This window comes from Portunus trituberculatus, chromosome 47 (assembly GCF_017591435.1).
Source record: "Portunus trituberculatus isolate SZX2019 chromosome 47, ASM1759143v1, whole genome shotgun sequence".
Taxonomy (NCBI): Eukaryota; Metazoa; Arthropoda; class Malacostraca; order Decapoda; family Portunidae; genus Portunus; species Portunus trituberculatus.
Window position 1 is genome coordinate 36429772 of NC_059301.1, and position 18541 is coordinate 36448312.

At 38.3% G+C, this 18541-nt stretch overlaps 1 protein-coding gene across 1 annotated transcript in view; it reads right to left on the reverse strand.

The window, feature by feature from the left end:
• Positions 1–17695, reverse strand: part of LOC123520637 (DNA excision repair protein ERCC-6-like) — a 105249-nt gene extending 87554 nt beyond the window's left edge. The window contains 6 exon segments of the mRNA XM_045283117.1: positions 395–696; positions 909–1054; positions 15460–15589; positions 16098–16495; positions 17286–17401; positions 17608–17695. Of these exon segments, the coding sequence (XP_045139052.1) occupies positions 395–696; positions 909–1054; positions 15460–15589; positions 16098–16495; positions 17286–17340 (1031 nt within the window). The 5' untranslated portion in view covers positions 17341–17401; positions 17608–17695.
• Positions 17696–18541: the final 846 nt, after the last annotated feature.

Genomic DNA, 18541 nt, shown 5'->3' on the forward strand with positions numbered 1-18541 from the left:
TTTTCAACAAGATGCTGTTTTGGAGCATATTTCCCCTTACATGGAGTGAAAGTAACTAACCACTTTTCCTCGTCTAAGGATTGAGAGGAAGAATTAGCATTTTCCTTGTAATCATTACTATGGTTAGTAGAACACTAAAGCTCAGAGAGAGAGAAAAAAAAAAAAAAAAAAAACTCACAAAAATTTGAAATTTTGCCTGCCAAATGCAGAACTACAGATGCTAACCTCCCTCCATGATGCAACAACTAAGGACACCACTCACCTTTTGGAAGTCAATTAAGGGCACTTCCAACATATGCTAAAAAAAAAAAAAAAAAAATATATATATATATATATATATATATATATATATATATATATATATATATATATATATATATATATATCTTCTAACCTCTTTGAAGTGTCAGCTGAGTCCAAGATGGTGCCAAATGGTGTCATTTCTCCACAGCTTATCATTTCTCTTTTAGATTTCACAGCAGAATTATTTTTTTCCACAGACAGATGCTTTTCTGTGCAAATCTTACTTGGTCTTGGAAATGATACAGTCTTGCTAGCATTGGAGGTGGTTCCAAATGGTGTCATCTGTCCTTCACGAATAAGCTTTTCTCTTTCATCATCATCCTTTGTGTCCATTTCTTCAGTTTCTTCTTCTTCCTCTAAAATTTCTCCATCTTCCAACTCTAGATCATCAAGCTGAAAAAATACTTTCCAGTGAAAAGTAACTTCTCACCTCTCGAAGTCTAGTACAGTACTACTGAGATGCAAAATACACAAAGCACATATCAAATACAAATGATCTATAACAGAAGCTTCTAAATGATTGTTTGAATGTTTCACATGTTATAGATTATAGACTGCTCATAATGTATGTTACTAAGTGGAAATTCAAGAAAGCCTGTCATTACCTCTTCTGCATTCATCTCAGCTGATGCAAGTTTCTGCTCTAGATTTTTTTCTCGTACCCTGAGTGTCTTCAATTGCTGAGCTTTGCTGTTTATATCTTCTTCAACCTTAAAATACATACGAGGGTCCACAACACGCTGCTGCATACCTGGTCAAATATAGAGTCTTCAATTTTTTCCAAGTTTAAGAGTGAATAATAAATCAGCTCATCAGTCCACTAGCCACAGAGCCATTCTATAACTGACAACACAGGGAATACTCTATATAATACTCTATTGATTCAAAGCAAAAAATTTTCACTGTAAAAAATAAAATTTTCATTCAAATCTTGATTTATTCTACCTGAATTTATTATTTTTCTTTATCATTTCTGCAAAATTACAAAATCTAAGTAAGCTTCAACAATATGTTTTGATGAATGGCTACACTAAGTTATCAGAATATATTATAAGTTGTGTATATCAGTGTTCTCATACCTACAGCATCAACAAAAAAACGAAGCACCATCACACACAGGCACCCCATATGTTTTTTTTTTTTTTTACAAATTATAAATTGCATTACTTCTAATTAAATCTATGACAACTCACTTGTGCCAAGTGGTTGTCAGAAGTGTAAAAAGGTTAGTTCTCATCCTGATTAAAGAAAGTGTGTCTTAAAAGAAACAAACAGGCACTGGATACAATTTTCTACATAAAAAGGTTAGTTCTCATCCTGATTAAAGAAAGTGTGTGTTAAAAGAAACAAACAGGCACTGGACACAATTTTCTACAATCAAATCCAGTGATAGCCTCTGGTAAACAAATATAAATGACTCACAGAGAAAGAAAAAGGATCCAGTTTGCAAAGAAATATCAAGATTGGACCTTAGAGAAGTGGCGTACAGTACTGTGGTCTGATGAGAGCACTTTCTGTGTGAGTGGTAAAACATCTAACAGAGTGTACAGACGCCCAGGCTCTGATCCCGATGATCCCCACTACACTCAAAAATCCACCAAACATCCTCAGAATTTAATTTTAATGTTTTGGGTATGTTTTACTTTCAATGGTCTTAATGATCTTGTTTTGTTCCCTAAAAACACAACTATCACCAAAGTGTATTTGGAACGCTTAATGGATAATATTGAGTCATCATTTGAGTAAACCAAAGGTGAGATTTTCCAACAGGATGGGGCACCAGCTCATACTGCTAAAATTGTCAAAGAATGGCTAGATAATTGTGAAATCAACACCATAAAAGATTGGCCTGGCAATTCACCAGATATTTCTTCAATAGAGAATTTATGGGCTGTAATTAAGGGCAAATTACAAGGCCGTAACACCTCCACACTTTCCAAACCGGAAAAAGAACTTCACAATAGTTGGGCAGACTTCAAGCCTGAAACACTTCAAAATCTAGCTGACTGTGTGCCAAAACATCTCAGAGAGGTGCTCAAAAAAAAAGAAAAAGAAAAAAAAACAAGAAAAAAAAAAAAAAAAAAAAAAAAAAAAAATGCAATAAAAAAAAAAAAAAAAAAAAAAAAAGAAATGCAATAAAGTACTAAGTATTGGGTAGATTAGAAGAATTTTGTATGTTTTTGGGGGATCTGTCACGAAATGTGTAACAAAAAACTATTGGCACAGTAACTTTTCGAGCAGATTGTAAGTTAGCTAACTTCATCCAGCTTACTGATGGAATCTGCATATGTAAAGAGGTCTGACATCATCTTTTTCTCACTTCACATAGGGAATCTTTTAAACTTATCACTGTCTAGCACTATCACTGAGCATGATCACAGGCCAGGGTTTGTGCCAGACATTCACAATGGTTGAAGTCCATGTATCTGCAGCTGCATAATTATACAGTATTTTTCACATTAAATTCCTTCTGGAAGCCTTCCACAACCATGCCTTTGTTAAGTGCTGCCAGCATGTTGTTCATGAAAGTGTTTTTACATTGTTACATCCAGAATCTGCCCTTTCCAGCAACTGCCACGCCTGGGATACTTATCCCTCAAACCTCAACTTCCTCAGTCTGATACAGACCTTTAAATCACCCTTCACAGGGGTTGTGTAGCCTCCTGTACCCTTCAAAGTCTGGTAGTAACTCAGGTTCTTTTCTATACACGCTCTGAAGTTTCCACTCTGTTTAACCTCCAACGGAGAAGGAACACGTGTGTGTGTGTGTGTGTGTGTGTGTGTGTGTGTGTGTGTGTGTGTGTGTGTGTGTGTGTGTGTGTGTGTGTGTGTGTGTGTGTGTGTGTGTGTGTATTTACCTAGTTGTAGTTTTACAGGGCCTGGGCTTTATGCTCGTGTGGTCCCGTCTCCATATCTACACTTATCCAATTTTTCTTTAAAACTATGTACACTCTTTACTGATACCACTTCCTCACTCAAACTGTTCCAAGTCTCAACACATCTTTGCGGAAACTAAATTTTTAACATCTCTCAGACATCGTCCCTTCCTTAGTTTCTTACTATGCAATCTTGTGCTTCTAAAGTCATATTCTTCTCTCAGGATCAGTTTCTCATTATCCACTTCATCCATTCCGTTAATCAATTTATAAACTTGTATCAGATCCCTCTCTCTTCTCTGCTCCAAGGTTGGTAGATCCATTGCCTTTAGTCTCTCCTCATATGCCATCCCTTTAAATTCTGGAACCATTCTTGTAGCCATTTTTGTAGTCTCTAATTTTCTTATGTGTTTCTTTTATGGGGAGTCCACACAACTCCTGCATATTCCAATCTAGGTCTTATTTTAGTACTTATCAATTTCTTCATCATTTCCTTGTCCATATAGTGAAATGCTACTCCAATATTCCTTAGCAAATTATACGTCTCTCTGAAAATTCTATCAATATGGCTAACCGGTTGATTATTTTCTTCCATTGTCACTCCCAAGTCCTTTTCCTTTTTACTTTTTCTAGTTCTACTCCATCTCCCATCTTATAGATTCCCACTGGTCGTCTTTCACTTTTCCCATTTCCATGACATGGCTTTTGTCCACATTGAATTCCATCTCCCATTTTTGCTCCATTTCCAGATCTTGTTTAAGTCTTCCTGTAGTATTTCACAATCCTCTTTTGTTTAATGACTCTGCACAGTTTCGCATCGTCCACAAACAGATTTATGTAGCTGTTCACTCCCTCTGGCATGTCATTTATATATACGAGAAAAGTATTGGTGCCAATACTGACCCCTGTGGCACTCCGCTGTCTACTGTTCTCCACTTGGACTTCATATCTTTAACTATCGTCCTTATTTCTCTCCCCCTTAAGTAATTCTTCATCCATCTCAATGTGCTTCCTTTTAAGCCACCCTTCTCCTCTAACTTCCATAGTAATCTTTCATGTGGCACTTTATCAAAAGCCTTTTTTAGATCTAAATAAATACAGTCAATCCATCCCTCTCTCTTGTACTTTATCAACTATTCTAGAGTAGAAACTCAATAAATTTGTCACACATGACCGACCTTTTCTAAAACCAAATTGGCTATTTGATAATATTTTGTTGTCTTCAAGAAACTCGATCCATTGCTTCTTTATTACTTTTTCACACATCTTGCATATTACACTAGTTAGTGATACCGGTCTGTAATTTAAAGGTTCTTCCTTCCTTCCGCTCTTATATATGGGAACCACCTCAGCTCTTTTCCACTCCACTGGCACTGTTCCATTTTCTATTGAGCATTTTATGATGTTGTATATTGGACTTGCTAGTTCTTCCCTACATTCTTTCAGTATTCTGCCTGAGACTTCATCCGGTCCCATTGCCTTTTCCTCATCCAATTCCGTCATCAACTTTTTATTTCAAGCTTGGTTACTTTAATCTCTTTCATATAGACAGTCTCTATTACCCTGTGGTCTTTCAAATTTGGATTCCTTAGTAAAGACCTCATGAAATTTACTATTTAACAGTTCTGCCATACTTTTGGGTCTTCCACCATTCCGTTCTCTCCTTTTAACCTTTCTATTGTTTCTTTTTGTCTTATTTTTCCATTTATGAATCTGTAGAACAATTTTGGTTGTTCCTTACATTTTTCGACAATGTCCTTTTCATAGTTCTTTTCTTCTTCCTTTCTCACCTTAGCATATTCATTTCTTGCTGTTTTGAAGTTTTCCTTATTTTCTGGATTTCTGTTTCTTCTCCACCTTTTCCATGCTCCATCTCGTTTCTCCTTTGCCCTAGCACATCTTGCATTAAACCAATCTTTCTTTCCTTCTTCTTTAGGTCTATATTTCGGAACATATTCCTGACCCCAGTTTTGTATATTTCCAAAATAAGTTATATTTCTCTTGAACCGTTAATGAGTTTTCCATCTCCTCCCAGTTTACGTTTTAAAATAGTTCTTGAGATTCTCAATATCAGCCTTTCTGTAATTTAATCGGTCTCCTTTGTATGATTCATCTCTATCTTCCTTTCCTTCTTCTATATCCATCTCTAATATTACATGGTCACTCTTTCCCAATGGGCACTTGTATCTTATATCATCGTTAATTGGTATATCCCTTGTAAAAACTAGGTCTAATCTTGCCGGCTCATCGTTTCCTCTGAATCTTGTGTTTTCCTTTACTCTTTGGACCATCAAATTATCTATCATTAGGTTCAGGAATCTATCTCCCCAGGCATCTTCCCCCATACCACTTTCATAATTTTCCCAGTCTACCTCCTTACAGTTGAAATCTCCTATCAATATCACTTTTCTCCTTTCCTTAATGATTCTTGTAAGACTCCTTATTGTGTCATCTATCATGTCTCTATATTCTTGGTTAGTCCATGAGTTTGTTTTGGTGGCACATATGTTCCAATGATTGTTAACTCCTTTTGTTAATATGCATCTTAACATACAGTATTTCTGATTTTCCTTCCCAAACTCCACTTGATTTACCACTATCTCCTTCCTTAACATCATCATGACTCCTCCTCCTCCTTTACCCACTCTCTCTCTCCATATATTATACCTTTTATCTATGTCTATTTTATTGCCTCATTTAACTTTGTTTCCACCAGGCATACAATATCTGGTTCTTCTTTCTTTATGTAATCTCTTAATTCTAATTTACTAGATAAAATCCCATCTATGTTTGTATACATCATTTTTAATCTCTTGTTCTTATCATTTTTAGTTAAACTTGCTCCATTCTTTTCTCTTCTTTCTCTTTTATATACCATTTCCTTATCCTGTCTCCTATAATTCTCCAAAAATGCCTTCTTCTCCTCCTCTGACCTTTCATTATTTTTTCTCTTGCTTCTGCCACCAGTTCATTGTGTCTCTTCCTTTCCTCCTCGTTTCTATTTTTCTTTATATATATATCTTTGCAACCTTCTGTTTCTCTGAGTTTCGTTTTTCTATATAGTACTTCTTCTGCTGCTGCTTGTGATTTTAGTAATATCTTAATTGGTCTCACTGTTCCTTCTTGATATGGTCCCATTCTATGGATTTCTTCTACTTCCTCTTCTAAGTTCTGTCTATCCTCGTCATTCAGATGTTTTAGTAGGTCTTTTACTGATTTCATTTCGTCTTTTCCTTCTTGGTCTATATTTAACATTTTTTCTTTCAGTCCAAAATAATTACACTTCTTTTTTTCTGCAATTTCTCTTACTAAATTTTCTTTTTTCTTGAGGACTCCTATCATTTTGCTTGTCATATTTTCATCTCTTTCTTTTAACTGTTCTTGAAATACTTCTTGAAATGATTCCTTGTCTTTCTTATCTTGGATTCTCCATGCTTTTTTAATCACGTCTTGTACTCTTTCTTCTTCTTTGTTAACTAGATCTTTTAGCTTTTCTTTTTCTTTCTCGGCTTTACCGAGTCCTTCTTCCATCAATTTCTTATAGTTCGCTATTTGGACTTTTAATTCTTCATTTTCGGTTCTTAGCCTAGTTTCGTTTTCTTCCACTCTTTTATCCTTTCTTTCAATTTCTGGAGCTCTTTATCCTGTTCTTCATTCTCTTTCATTCCCATACTCTCCTTTATCAATTTATCCAATTTCGTTCGATAGTTAAGACTCTATCAAATAGTGAAGTTTGCGCCGTATCAAAGCCTTCAAATTCTCCTCCTCCCTCACCAACATTGTCATCATCAGCTTTCATTCTTTCCTTGTCACATACCTGCATTTAGATGGAATCTCTTTCTCACTCATTATTATTTAATACTGTATTCATGAAAGGAAAAATGAGTCCACACTTATCGCCCAGGCCACTGTAAACCCAAACAAAAGTAGTGAAGATCAGCTGATTGTCGGGAGCGACGGTATCTCGTCCTTCCTCTGCTGCGTCTCGTGTGTGTGTGTGTGTGTGTGTGTGTGTGTGTGTGTGTGTGTGTGTGTGTGTGTGTGTGTGTGTGTGTGTGTGTGTGTGTGTGTGTGTGTGTGTGTGTGTGTGTATTTACCTATTTGTGTATTACAGGACCCGAGCTAAGCTCTCTGTGTCCTGTCTCCTTGTCCATTCCTGTCATATCTCTCTTTCATCTGATTGACACACACCGCGTCAACGACATCACTGCTCAGTTTATTCCATTTATCAATACTATGATGCGGGAAACTGTATTTTCTCATGTCATTTAGACAGATGTCTTTTAATAGTTTTTTTCCATGTCCTCGGAGATGATTACTTGTGGTCACCTTTATCAACTCTCTGTCCAATATGTCAATCTTGTTCACCAATTTATACATAGTTATCATGTCTCCTCTTGTTCTTCTCTCTTCTAATGTGGTCAGCCCCAGCTTCCTCAGTCTTTCCTCAAAGTCTAACTCCCTGAGTCCTGGTACCATCCTTGTTGCCAGCCTCTGTACCCTTTCCACCTTCTTCACATTTTTCTTCATATGTGGTGACCACACACAAGCTGCATATTCTAACTGGGGTCTTGTTAAGGTACATAATATCTTCTTCATCATTCCTTCATCTAGGTAGTGGAATGCAAGGCCAATATTTTGAAGCATGTTATATGTTTTCAAAAATATCTTGTTAATGTGTTTCTCCGGTGACAAAGTGTTTTGCACTGTTACTCCTAAGTTTTTCTCCTCAATGGTCTCTTTAATTTTCTCATCACCCAGCCTGTAATCCCTGTTTGGTCTGTATCTGCTTCTTCCCATTTTCATAACATGGCTCTTGTCTATATTAAATTCCATTTGCCACTCTTTACTCCACTCATATATTTTATCAAGATCTTCCTGTAACTTGTTACAATCTTCCACATTCTTTACTCTCCTCATAATTTTAGTATCGTCCGCGAACATGTTCATGTGACTGTCAATTCCTACTGGCATATCATTAACATAAATCAAAAACATGATGGGACCAAGCACTGACTCTTGTGGAACTCCACTGGTTACCTTCTTCCACTCGGACTTCCTTCCTCTCACCACTGTTCTCATTTCTCTTCCCATTAAGTAATTTTCCATCCATTTTGCTAGTTTATCATTTACTCCTCCAATCTTCTTTAGTTTCCACATCAGTCTATTGTGTGGTACTTTATCAAAGGCCTTTCTCAAGTCCAGGTAGATAGCATCCACCCATCCCTCTCTATGTTGTAGTATGTCAGTCACTCTTGAATAAAAACATAATAAATTGGATACGCATGATCTTCCTTTTCTGAAACCAAACTGTCTTTCACTCAGAATGATTTCACTTTCTAGATACTCACTCCACTTAGCTATAATTACTTCTTCACATACCTTGCACAATATACTAGTCAACGATACTGGTCTATAATTTAGCGGTTCCATTCTACTACCATTCTTATATATAGGCACAATGTCAGCTCTTTTCCACTCTTTCGGGACTATTCCTGTTTGTATGGAGGTTTCCACAATATCAAATACAGGGTTAAACAATTGATCCTTACATTCTTTTAGCAACCTCCCAGATATGCCATCAGGCCCCATTGATTTATTAATACCCAAATTGGTTATAATTTTCCTTAGAAACCATGATGTCCTGCATTTGCTTTATTTTCGTAGGCCTTCCTCCCATAAAATGCTCCTCCTGTGTTAACACTTTGCAAAAGTTGTCGTTCAAAATTTCAGCTATATCTCTAGCATCCTCATATACTTCTTCCCCATTTTTTATCTTTTCTATTGCCTCCTTTATATTTAGTTTTCCGTTTATGAATTTGTAAAACATATTAGGGTCACTATCAGTTTTCCACCACCCTCTATTCATATTCCTTTTGTGCTGTTCTCCTTACTTTAACATATCTATTCCTTGCTGTTTTGTAAACTTCTCTGGATAACACATCACTGTTTTTCTTAAGTTTCTTCCATGCCTTTTCTTTGTTCTTTTTTGCTTCTCCACAATTTCTATTAAACCACTGTTTATTATTTAAAGTCCTCTTTCTGTGATATGGCACAAACTTTTTCACAGCAGAGTTATACAAATCCATAAATTTATCATATTTCAATTGCATATTCCTTTCCTGGTATACCACGGACCAGTCAATTTAATTAAAGAACTCCCTTATATGGTTATAATTTGCCCTAATATAATTTAATTTTTCCTCCCTGCATTCCACAATCTTATTCGTGCTTAATTCGTATCCAGCTCAAAGCTTAGGACATCATGATCGCTTCTCCCAAGGGACATTTATGTTCAATTTCCTCTTTTAGAGATGCCCTGGTAAATACCAAATCCAACCTGCTGCAACATCTTGTCCCCTGCACCTTGTTGGTGATCTCACCCACTGTGTCATCAAGTTATTTGTTGCTACATTTAACAATTCCTCTGCCCACTCACCACCGTTCACCACTTCGTAGTCTTCCCACACTATTTCTTTACAATTAAAGTCTCCGACTATCATCACTCTATCCTTTCTGATGAGTTCTTGCTTCATTCTGTCTAGAGTATTTCTCATCACCATTTGATACTGTTCATATTCCCAAGCACTGGTTCTGGGTGGTATGTATACTGTTATAATATTAATGTCCCTCTTACCATCTGTTATAAGCATACTTATCACTTCCTCATTTCTCTTACTATAGTTCACCTCCTTCACTATCAGATCTTCCTTTATAAGAACCATTATACCACCACCTCCTTTATATTTTCTATCTACTTTGTAGTGTTTTACAACAAACCAGTCTAGCTTTATTTCGGGCCTTAGCTTTGTTTCCACTACACACATTATGTCCGGTTCATTATTTCTTAGGTAATCCATACATTCTAGCCTCTTAGACAGAAATCCATCTATATTCATGTAAGTCACTTGTATTCCATTCCTAGTCTCTTTCTTCCATGTAATGTCTATTCCGCCTGTTTTATCCACCACTTCTTTAGCCTCCCATTTCTCATCCTCCAAAAAAACTTGGTCTTTTCCTCCTCTGTTCTTTTGTCATTCCTCTCTCTCACTTCAGTTACAAGCTCTTTCATTTTCATTCGTTCATCCTGTGACATATTTCTTCTTATGTAAATTGTTTTAGTTTCCTCAGAGTCCTTAACCCCTTCAATACGGTGATGCCTATGTAGGCGTCATGAAGCCCCAGTAGCATATACGGTGATGCCTACGTAGGCGTCATATTTCTTTTCTGAGCTTTCTTCAGTTCAGTTGTCCCGTATAGTGTGTTGGATACCAACTACACACGCCGTATGCTGTCTTTGAAATCCTAGTGCTCCTCCCACCATCCTTGTCTCCACCAATCACTAAAGATAAGCTACATCGTCCGCCTTGTGTCTAAAATTACCCAATGGCATAGACTGTTCCCATCTCTCTCTCTCTCTCTCTCTCTCTCTCTCTCTCTCTCTCTCTTCCTCCCTCCCCATCTCCCTTTCCTCCCTCCCATCTCGCTTCCTCCTCTCCTCTCCCTCTCGAAGATAAGTTACATCGTCCGCCTTGTAACATTCGTGGCACACACACACACACACACAAATACAAAACAACAAATTTTCTAATCTCTCTCTCTCTCTCTCTCTCTCTCTCTCTCTCTCTCCTTTTTCCCTTCCCTTCCCTCCTCCCCTCTTCCTCTCAAAGATAAGCTACATGCATCCCGCTTGTGTCTAAAATATTAGCAAATGTCACCCTCTCTCTCTCTCTCTCTCTCTTTTTCTCTGAAGAGAGAAGCATCCACTTTCCTCTTCGAAGGCGATATAGTGACTAAAAAATAGCAGCATAATACACAAAGACGACAAGTATGACAAGCTTGCACGAGTTTCCCGGCCGGCACTACCACCCGTATATCATACAGGTGGGCTTTTTTAACATCCGGCATGAAGGGGTTAAGTCTCCAAGCCCTACTCAGCAAGGCCTCAGCTGCTACCTGAGACTTTAATTTCAATTTTAATGGTCTATTCTTGCCTTCCTCAAAAGCTCCTAATCTCACACTTTCTTCTACCTCAGCATATAGGCCCTCTTCCTCTACTGAGATCTTATTCAGTAAAGACTTAATCCTGTCATTTTCCTTATCCCTCCTGTCCTGCCAATTCCTGTTAGTTTCCTCCCGCAATCCTGTTATGATCACGCATTTTTTCTTTTCAGCAATATCTCTCACCACATACTCATTTTCCTTTCGTGCCTTTACCATTTCACTCTGCGTAATCACTTTATTTTCCTCTTCCTGCTTTTTCACTATCTCCCTAAAGGACCTTTGTACCTCCTGATGTTCATGGTTCACTTCTTTCATCCTGGCATCAATTAGATTAAGGCATTCCTCCTTGCTCAAGTCCCCTTCGGATATTTTCATCTCCATTTCTAGGAGTTTAGCCTTCATCTCTTCACATTGTTTCCTTAGTTGTTGGTTTTCTTTCTCCATTTCTACTTTTTCCCTCAATAGCTCTTTGTTCTCTATCGTTAACAAATAGATCTCTTTTTTGAAGGAATCGTTCTCCGCTATGACTCTATCCAGTTTTTCTTCTATGGATAAAATGTTTAGGAACTTACTTTCTAATGCCTGAATTCTTGCATCCATGTCTAATTTCTCCAGTCTTCTTGGAGTAGTTACGAAACCTTCAGAGTCCCGGGCTTGTCTAGGCGTAGACGCCATGATTGTTATCGTCAGCTGATTACGGCTAAAACAATCACTGCCCACACTCTCCGCTCAGGGACCACTCTCCATATCCCGCTTGAAAATGGCCCACTTTCTACACTATGCGACAGTAGGACATTAATAGGACATTAACACAGAGATACCCGGGCCCTGTAACACCATAGGTAGTTTCTCTTCTTCCTGTCCACAGCCGGAGACGAGCTGTCCTCTCGAAAAAAAAAAAGTCACAGTAAAATCACCATTATTTATTGAAAATCTTGTTAAACTCTTGTGATGTTTTGGGGACAAACATAATCCCATCCTCACACACTGAAACATGTGCAAAGAGAGTGAGTGAGAGAACCTATATGCCCTCCAAAAATCCAGGAACAAAGAGGTCCTGGACAGCAAAAACACCTCTGATATACCCTAGTTACATAGAGATGTTTTTACTGTCCAGGACCTCTTTGTCCCCTCACTCTCTCTGCACGTGTTTCAGTGTGTGAGGATGGGATTATGTTTGTCCCAAAACGTCACAAGAATTCAATAAGATTTTAAATAGAAAATGGTGATTTTACTGTGACTTTTCTTCATTTTCTACATTTTACCCTTTGGTGGATCTACAGTCACCCAAGAATATATTTATATATATATATATATATATATATATATATATATATATATATATATATATATATATATATATATATATATATCACCAAAACACTCTCAGCGGAGAAGGAGCAGTCATCCATGCTCCAAAAGAAAAGGCAACTTGTTAAGTTGTGAGGATTGTAAAGCGATGTGAATTACCGCCCTCTTTTAACAACAAAAGGCTAAACCATACATCAATGTCACTTTATACACACTCTAGTTAAACAATAGGCTTTATTATCTCCCAGATGACGGAGCAAGCACCCTGAGGTGACAATAAGGACTACTGCTCAGCTTACTAAACATCCTCTGGGCCCAGGCTGACTGTTGGGCCAATAGGCAAGATCTTTTCTCCCATGTTGGTGAGCAAATATTCTCTTGCAGTGAGATATACACACATATCTTTTCCAGTAGCTTCTACTGCTCAAACCCTCCCTGTAACTAATTTCTTCTCATCTTTTTCCTCTTCATACTCTTTCCTCTGCTATCATGACAACTTCTCCACCCACTCACACTTCTATTTCTCTTACCAATCCACACTCTACTCCTTCTGTACTTCCTTTTCCTACTACAAAAGAGTCACCCTGCAACAATACTCTGGCATTTTTACCTAACACAACATGCCAGTCAGGGATTGTAACTGTCTGACTTCTCACAGACATGGCACTGCCAGGCCCTTTCTGACCCACAACTATATTCATGTTCCCTCTGGCCCACTCATGGCTCCTTGAAGCCAACATCTCAACTTGCCAGCACAATTTAGCTTGGGGCCTTGTTGACTTCACTCAAAACAGCTATTACCTCCAGGCTTTACCCAACCCTCTGCTTCCTTTTTGCTCCTCACCTTAGTTAAAAGTCAGACAGCACATCCCTGAGACTTTTATGGAGCACACTTTAGCTAAAGTAACAATCACAACACTCTCCATGACTGAGTCTGGACCTGGCAGACAAGCAGCCTGTTCCTATTCTCTGATACACTTGCAGTGGGGAAACTCCCATCCCACCAGCAGAGTCAGGAGTCTCCCTGCCCTCAGTAGTGACCCCTAACTCTTCAGACACAACTGGGTGGGATGTGGACTGAAGACCAGCACCCACAGCATCTCCCCCAAGTGACAACTGCATCTGAATGCCACCTCTTAGAAGCTCTGTAGGCTGAGGCAAACAAACACACAAACTCTCACCACTCAACTTTCCAACCTCACCCTTAACAACACTCAGCACCTTCAGGTGCATTCTGTGGTGGCTCTGCTATTCTGCAGTCAGCCCTAGCACTCTGATGTACTCCCAAGTCTTTCTCTGACTCACACAACCTCTCAACATCCATGGGGACACTCTACTCCCACAGCAGTAACTCCACAACTTGTGCACTCCTCTCATGGTGGCCCTGTCTTATTGCCATTAACCTCAGGAGCCAAATATCTTATAGACATCCCATGTCTGTGTGCTCCCCTTACCATGAAGTGAGTAACATCACTGACAACACCATTCACACCCTTAGCAGCTTCCTAATCTGGGTGCTGCACCCAAACTCTTCCATCTGCCAGGATATTTCCCAGCATCATATCAACTCCTGACACTGGCAGATCATCTGCTACTGCTATTCATCGCCTCTGCGGTCACTAGTGGGCATTCAATCCTTATACAATAACAATTTTGAGAATAAATAAATAAACTATCAACTGGTGCTTGACACAGTGGGTACATGACAACCAAAAGCCATAGAGAGATTGTTGAAGATGTACTGCATGATGGTAATATGATGATGGTCAGCTTCTGGATGGCTGAGAGATTTTTATCTTTGAATCAGACTCTAATATATTTAATGATAGACAATTTTGTGAATTACAGATTACTGTAAAATCATCAAAGGAAATTTGTAAAGAAAAAAGTATGCATATAAGAAAAACATCACAAGGGAAGATACAAAAAACTACAAAAATTCAACAATGATGCAAAAAATGGCATCTCAAAAAATGCATTCAGAATAGTAGTGACATAAGCACCAAAATTAAAAATGGAGAAAAACGCAGTTAAAGTTTTGCAACATTTAGAACGCAATAACTTTATTACTGAAATGATCTAGAAAACTCTAGTTTTTTGTGAAATGAAGCTCTATAACAAGGCTTTGCAACTATTGTAAGCAAAATGTAATTACTTTCTGAAATTGCTCATGAACTGCATTTTTCCGGGGTGGGGGTACCTGTATTTTTCGAAACAAAAAAATCAATAGACCTAATAATACAAATATTAATAATAAACAACCTCCACCATTAAAAATTATAAAAAAAATAAGTTACTGTGTAAAGCTGGTAGAGATACATTGGTGTAAAATTCACTGTCCAGTCACTTTAATGTGATGCCAATATGGTTGATTAATGCCTTTACTACTACAGGAATTTCACCCTTATTGCCATAATACTTCTGACGGCACAAATGTGAGCCAAACACAATAGGAAATAGTGCTATACCACAGCTTCTTGAGACATGCCAGGGTGAAAATGCAGGCCTCCCATTGCCTGCCCGAGTACATACGTCATTACTGAGTGAGCATGAAATTTTTTTTTTTATTTATTCATTTTTTGTCGATGGCTGCACGGCTATGCGTACCCCTCCAAAAAAATAGGAATTTCGACCATGTTGCAGGCTGGATTTTGACTTGGACGTTGCAGATTCATAAAGCTGAAGGCGAGATGAAGAAAATGCCATACAAACCTCAAAATCGGCTGAGGTGGCGCTTATGTCACTACTATTCTGAACACCTCATATAAACCGTATGCTGCATTGTTTCTGGATTGTGCTTTTTCTCAGGTGTCATTATTTATTTTGGAAATAGTAATTTATATGAAAACTTTCTTTCTGTATTATTCATACAATACAATGTCAGTACGTACATATGAAATAGCTTTAACAAAACAGCAATAACTACTATTATAATGTTAAGTCAAATTTTGACATGCAATATTACCTGATAATCTGTTCTTCAGTGCCAGCATCTTGTTTTCTGCACTCTTACTTTCCATTTTGACATCTTTGATTTCCCTTTTGAGGATTTGAAGCTTCTGTTTGCGAGCATGTGTTGCAACTGCTTTATCAACCTGAGAGGGGAAAAATATCACAGTAAAATAAATGAGTCTCTTTCAGCTCATAAAAAAAAAAAAAAAAAACAAAGATAACAATACAAAGTAAATTAAGAGACATCATGGGATGGACTGAAGGAACTCAAGATTGCTATTTGAAGTGAACACACTGAGTATCACTGAATGAGACATGAATCAAGTTTCCAAATTCAAGAGATGAAGCAGGGATACATAATTTACTGAAGAAAAACAAGTGCATATAAGTTGGAATCATACATCCTATACCAAATATAAGATACTATTATACTGCATGGAATGTCAACATTTCAAATTCTGTGGGTTAAGAAAGTAATCTTTAGGACATAATTTATATTGCCAGAGAAAATTCAGGAAAAAAAAAAAAAAAAAAAAATGCTACACGTGAAGAGATCTATCAGAAATCAAGAAAATTAAGCACATAATTTTAAGATTAAATTTAGTAACTGCAAGAAATAATTATAGAGCATTATAATGGCTTTTCACTCACAGCTGCTTCAACATGGCGCTCCAACGACACCTGGTCCACCACATCAATGCCCAACTCCCGAAGCTCATCCTCCTGGGCTTGAAGGTCCCATGAGGCTTGGTCAATAGAACTGTCTTGAGGTGAGGTTCTATTGCTACCAGTGATATTATATCCTTGACTCGGTTCGTCATCCCCAAAGAAGCCTGCATGTACTGGATTATTCTTGTCTTCCCTTTGATTATCAACTTCATTTGTAGACGTCTCTTCATGTTTTACATCATCATTCAAGAAAGCTACAGCCTCATCTTTCACATGTATATTATTGTCTTCTAAAAGACTTTCAGCAAAGTCTGCTGTATTGTTTCTTGGTTTCAAGAACAGGGTTGTTGTTGAATACTCCATGTTTTGTGTAGTCATACCTGTAAAAGAAAAATAAATATTACTACAAGTATTCTTGGTAATATAATCCAGAGTAAGAAACATAAATGATATTGACTAGACAACTATGTAAAAATTGGCAAAGATTAATATGTAGTCTAAATTGGTACAGTGGAATTCATTAGAAGCATTACTGAAATCATGCAATCACAACTGTGAACTCTGTATTTGTGATTATTCTATACAATGTGACTGCAGCTATACAATTATAATAAGTATAATTACATGTCTGAGCATTTTTAAAATAATGATTACAGCTCAATGAAGATTGTAAGTATACAACCATAATTGTGACAGCAACAAGAGAATTAAGCAATCCTCTGATGAGATATTCTCCTCAGCAACAGCTGCATGATACATCAACACTGCCAAGCACACTGATGAATCACATTTCATGAAAAAGCTTCATATATCAAAAACAATTATGCAAATAAAAGAATATATCTATACCATTTACTATTCAAAAAATTTTCATTATTTTTGTTATCATTCTGATATTCATAATAATGAATTTTCATTTTTTTTTAAATAAAAGACAAACAAGATTATCTTGTTCAAAATCATGCTTCACCCAAACTATTATACTGCATTCCAGTGGCATATTAGCATTTATCTGATGGGAGATTCTGCTTCAGAAGTGAATTTGTCCTCTTGTTTTCAAAAGTAAACAAAATCATGGTATATATATATATCTAATTTTTAATGCTAAAATTAATTTCTTCACTTACCTGTTTTTCATACAAAATATAGCAGTTCCACTGCTCCACATACCTTTTCGCCGAGAAACCACCCGCTTTAGCGCTACGCCTGGCAGCGCGGTGCTCATTGCTGCCGCCAGCACACTGCGTGGACAACCAGTCAGTTATTTCTCAAGGGAGAGAACCTGACTGGGGGAAAAAGGGAGGGCAGTGAAGTTTTGTATCAAAAACAGGTAAGTGAAGAAACTAATTTTAGCATTAAAAATTAGATTTCTGTCACAGACACCTGTTTTTCATACAAAATATAGCAGACTCCAACACTGAAGGAGGCGGGAGTAAGAAGAACGTGCCAGGCGTAGAGGATGAAAACAAACTGTCCATATGTAGACACTAACCTCTTGGCTGAGGCCGGGCAGCATAGGGGTGCCAGCGGGCTCGGCTAAGGGTTTGGGAGGTCCTCCTAACCCATGTGTCTAAAAGGGAACCCCGGCTACTGACCCAATCAACTAAGACGAGCAGTGTAAGGGAGCACTGGGGTGTTCACCTGAGGGAGCCGAAGAATTACCCGAGAGCAAGGAGGACCTTGTGGTAGTTGTCAGCCCACAATGTGACCGGCTGCAACAACTGGACCCAGGGAAAAAACGTCGCCTTCCTTCCGCACTATATCGCGGAGATAATGGTCGGCAAAGACCGAGTGAGTCCTCCAGCGTGCTGCCTTCAGGATGGTCGGAACCGAGCAGTTTTCCCAGAGGAGAATGGAGGCAGCAATGCCACGGATGTCATGGGCATGGGCATTGACCTCGAGGCAGACAGAGTCAGAAATAGCCTCATGGGCAGACTTGACGGTATCCCTGAGGAAGTATGAGATGGCCGCTTTCGACATAGGTCGAGAAGGGCGTTTAACTGCAACAAACAGATTCCTGGGCCTTGTCTCTGAAGCAGTCCGTTGTAAGTAGTGGCAGAGAGCCCGAACAGGGCACAAAAAGCACTCCTCATCCATGGAACCAAGAATGGAAGTAAGGTTCTTAATACGGAATTCCCGGGGCATGCTGTGAACTCCCGTATCCGTCTTAGCAATGAACTCAGGGAGATAGCAGACCATAAGATCCTGTCCTTGCCAGCTAGTCTGGGAGGAGAGGGCCTGGATCTCCCCTACCCTCTGCGCTGTAGCTAATGCCAGGAGAAAAAGTCTTCCTGGTCAGGTCCCTGGAGGACGAGAGCCGAAGGGGCTCGAAGGGGGCCTTGGACAGGTAGCGAAGAACTACATCCAGGTTCCAGGAAGGACTAAGATTCCTAGTAGGTCTGCGGGGTTGAGAAGAGCATGCCTTG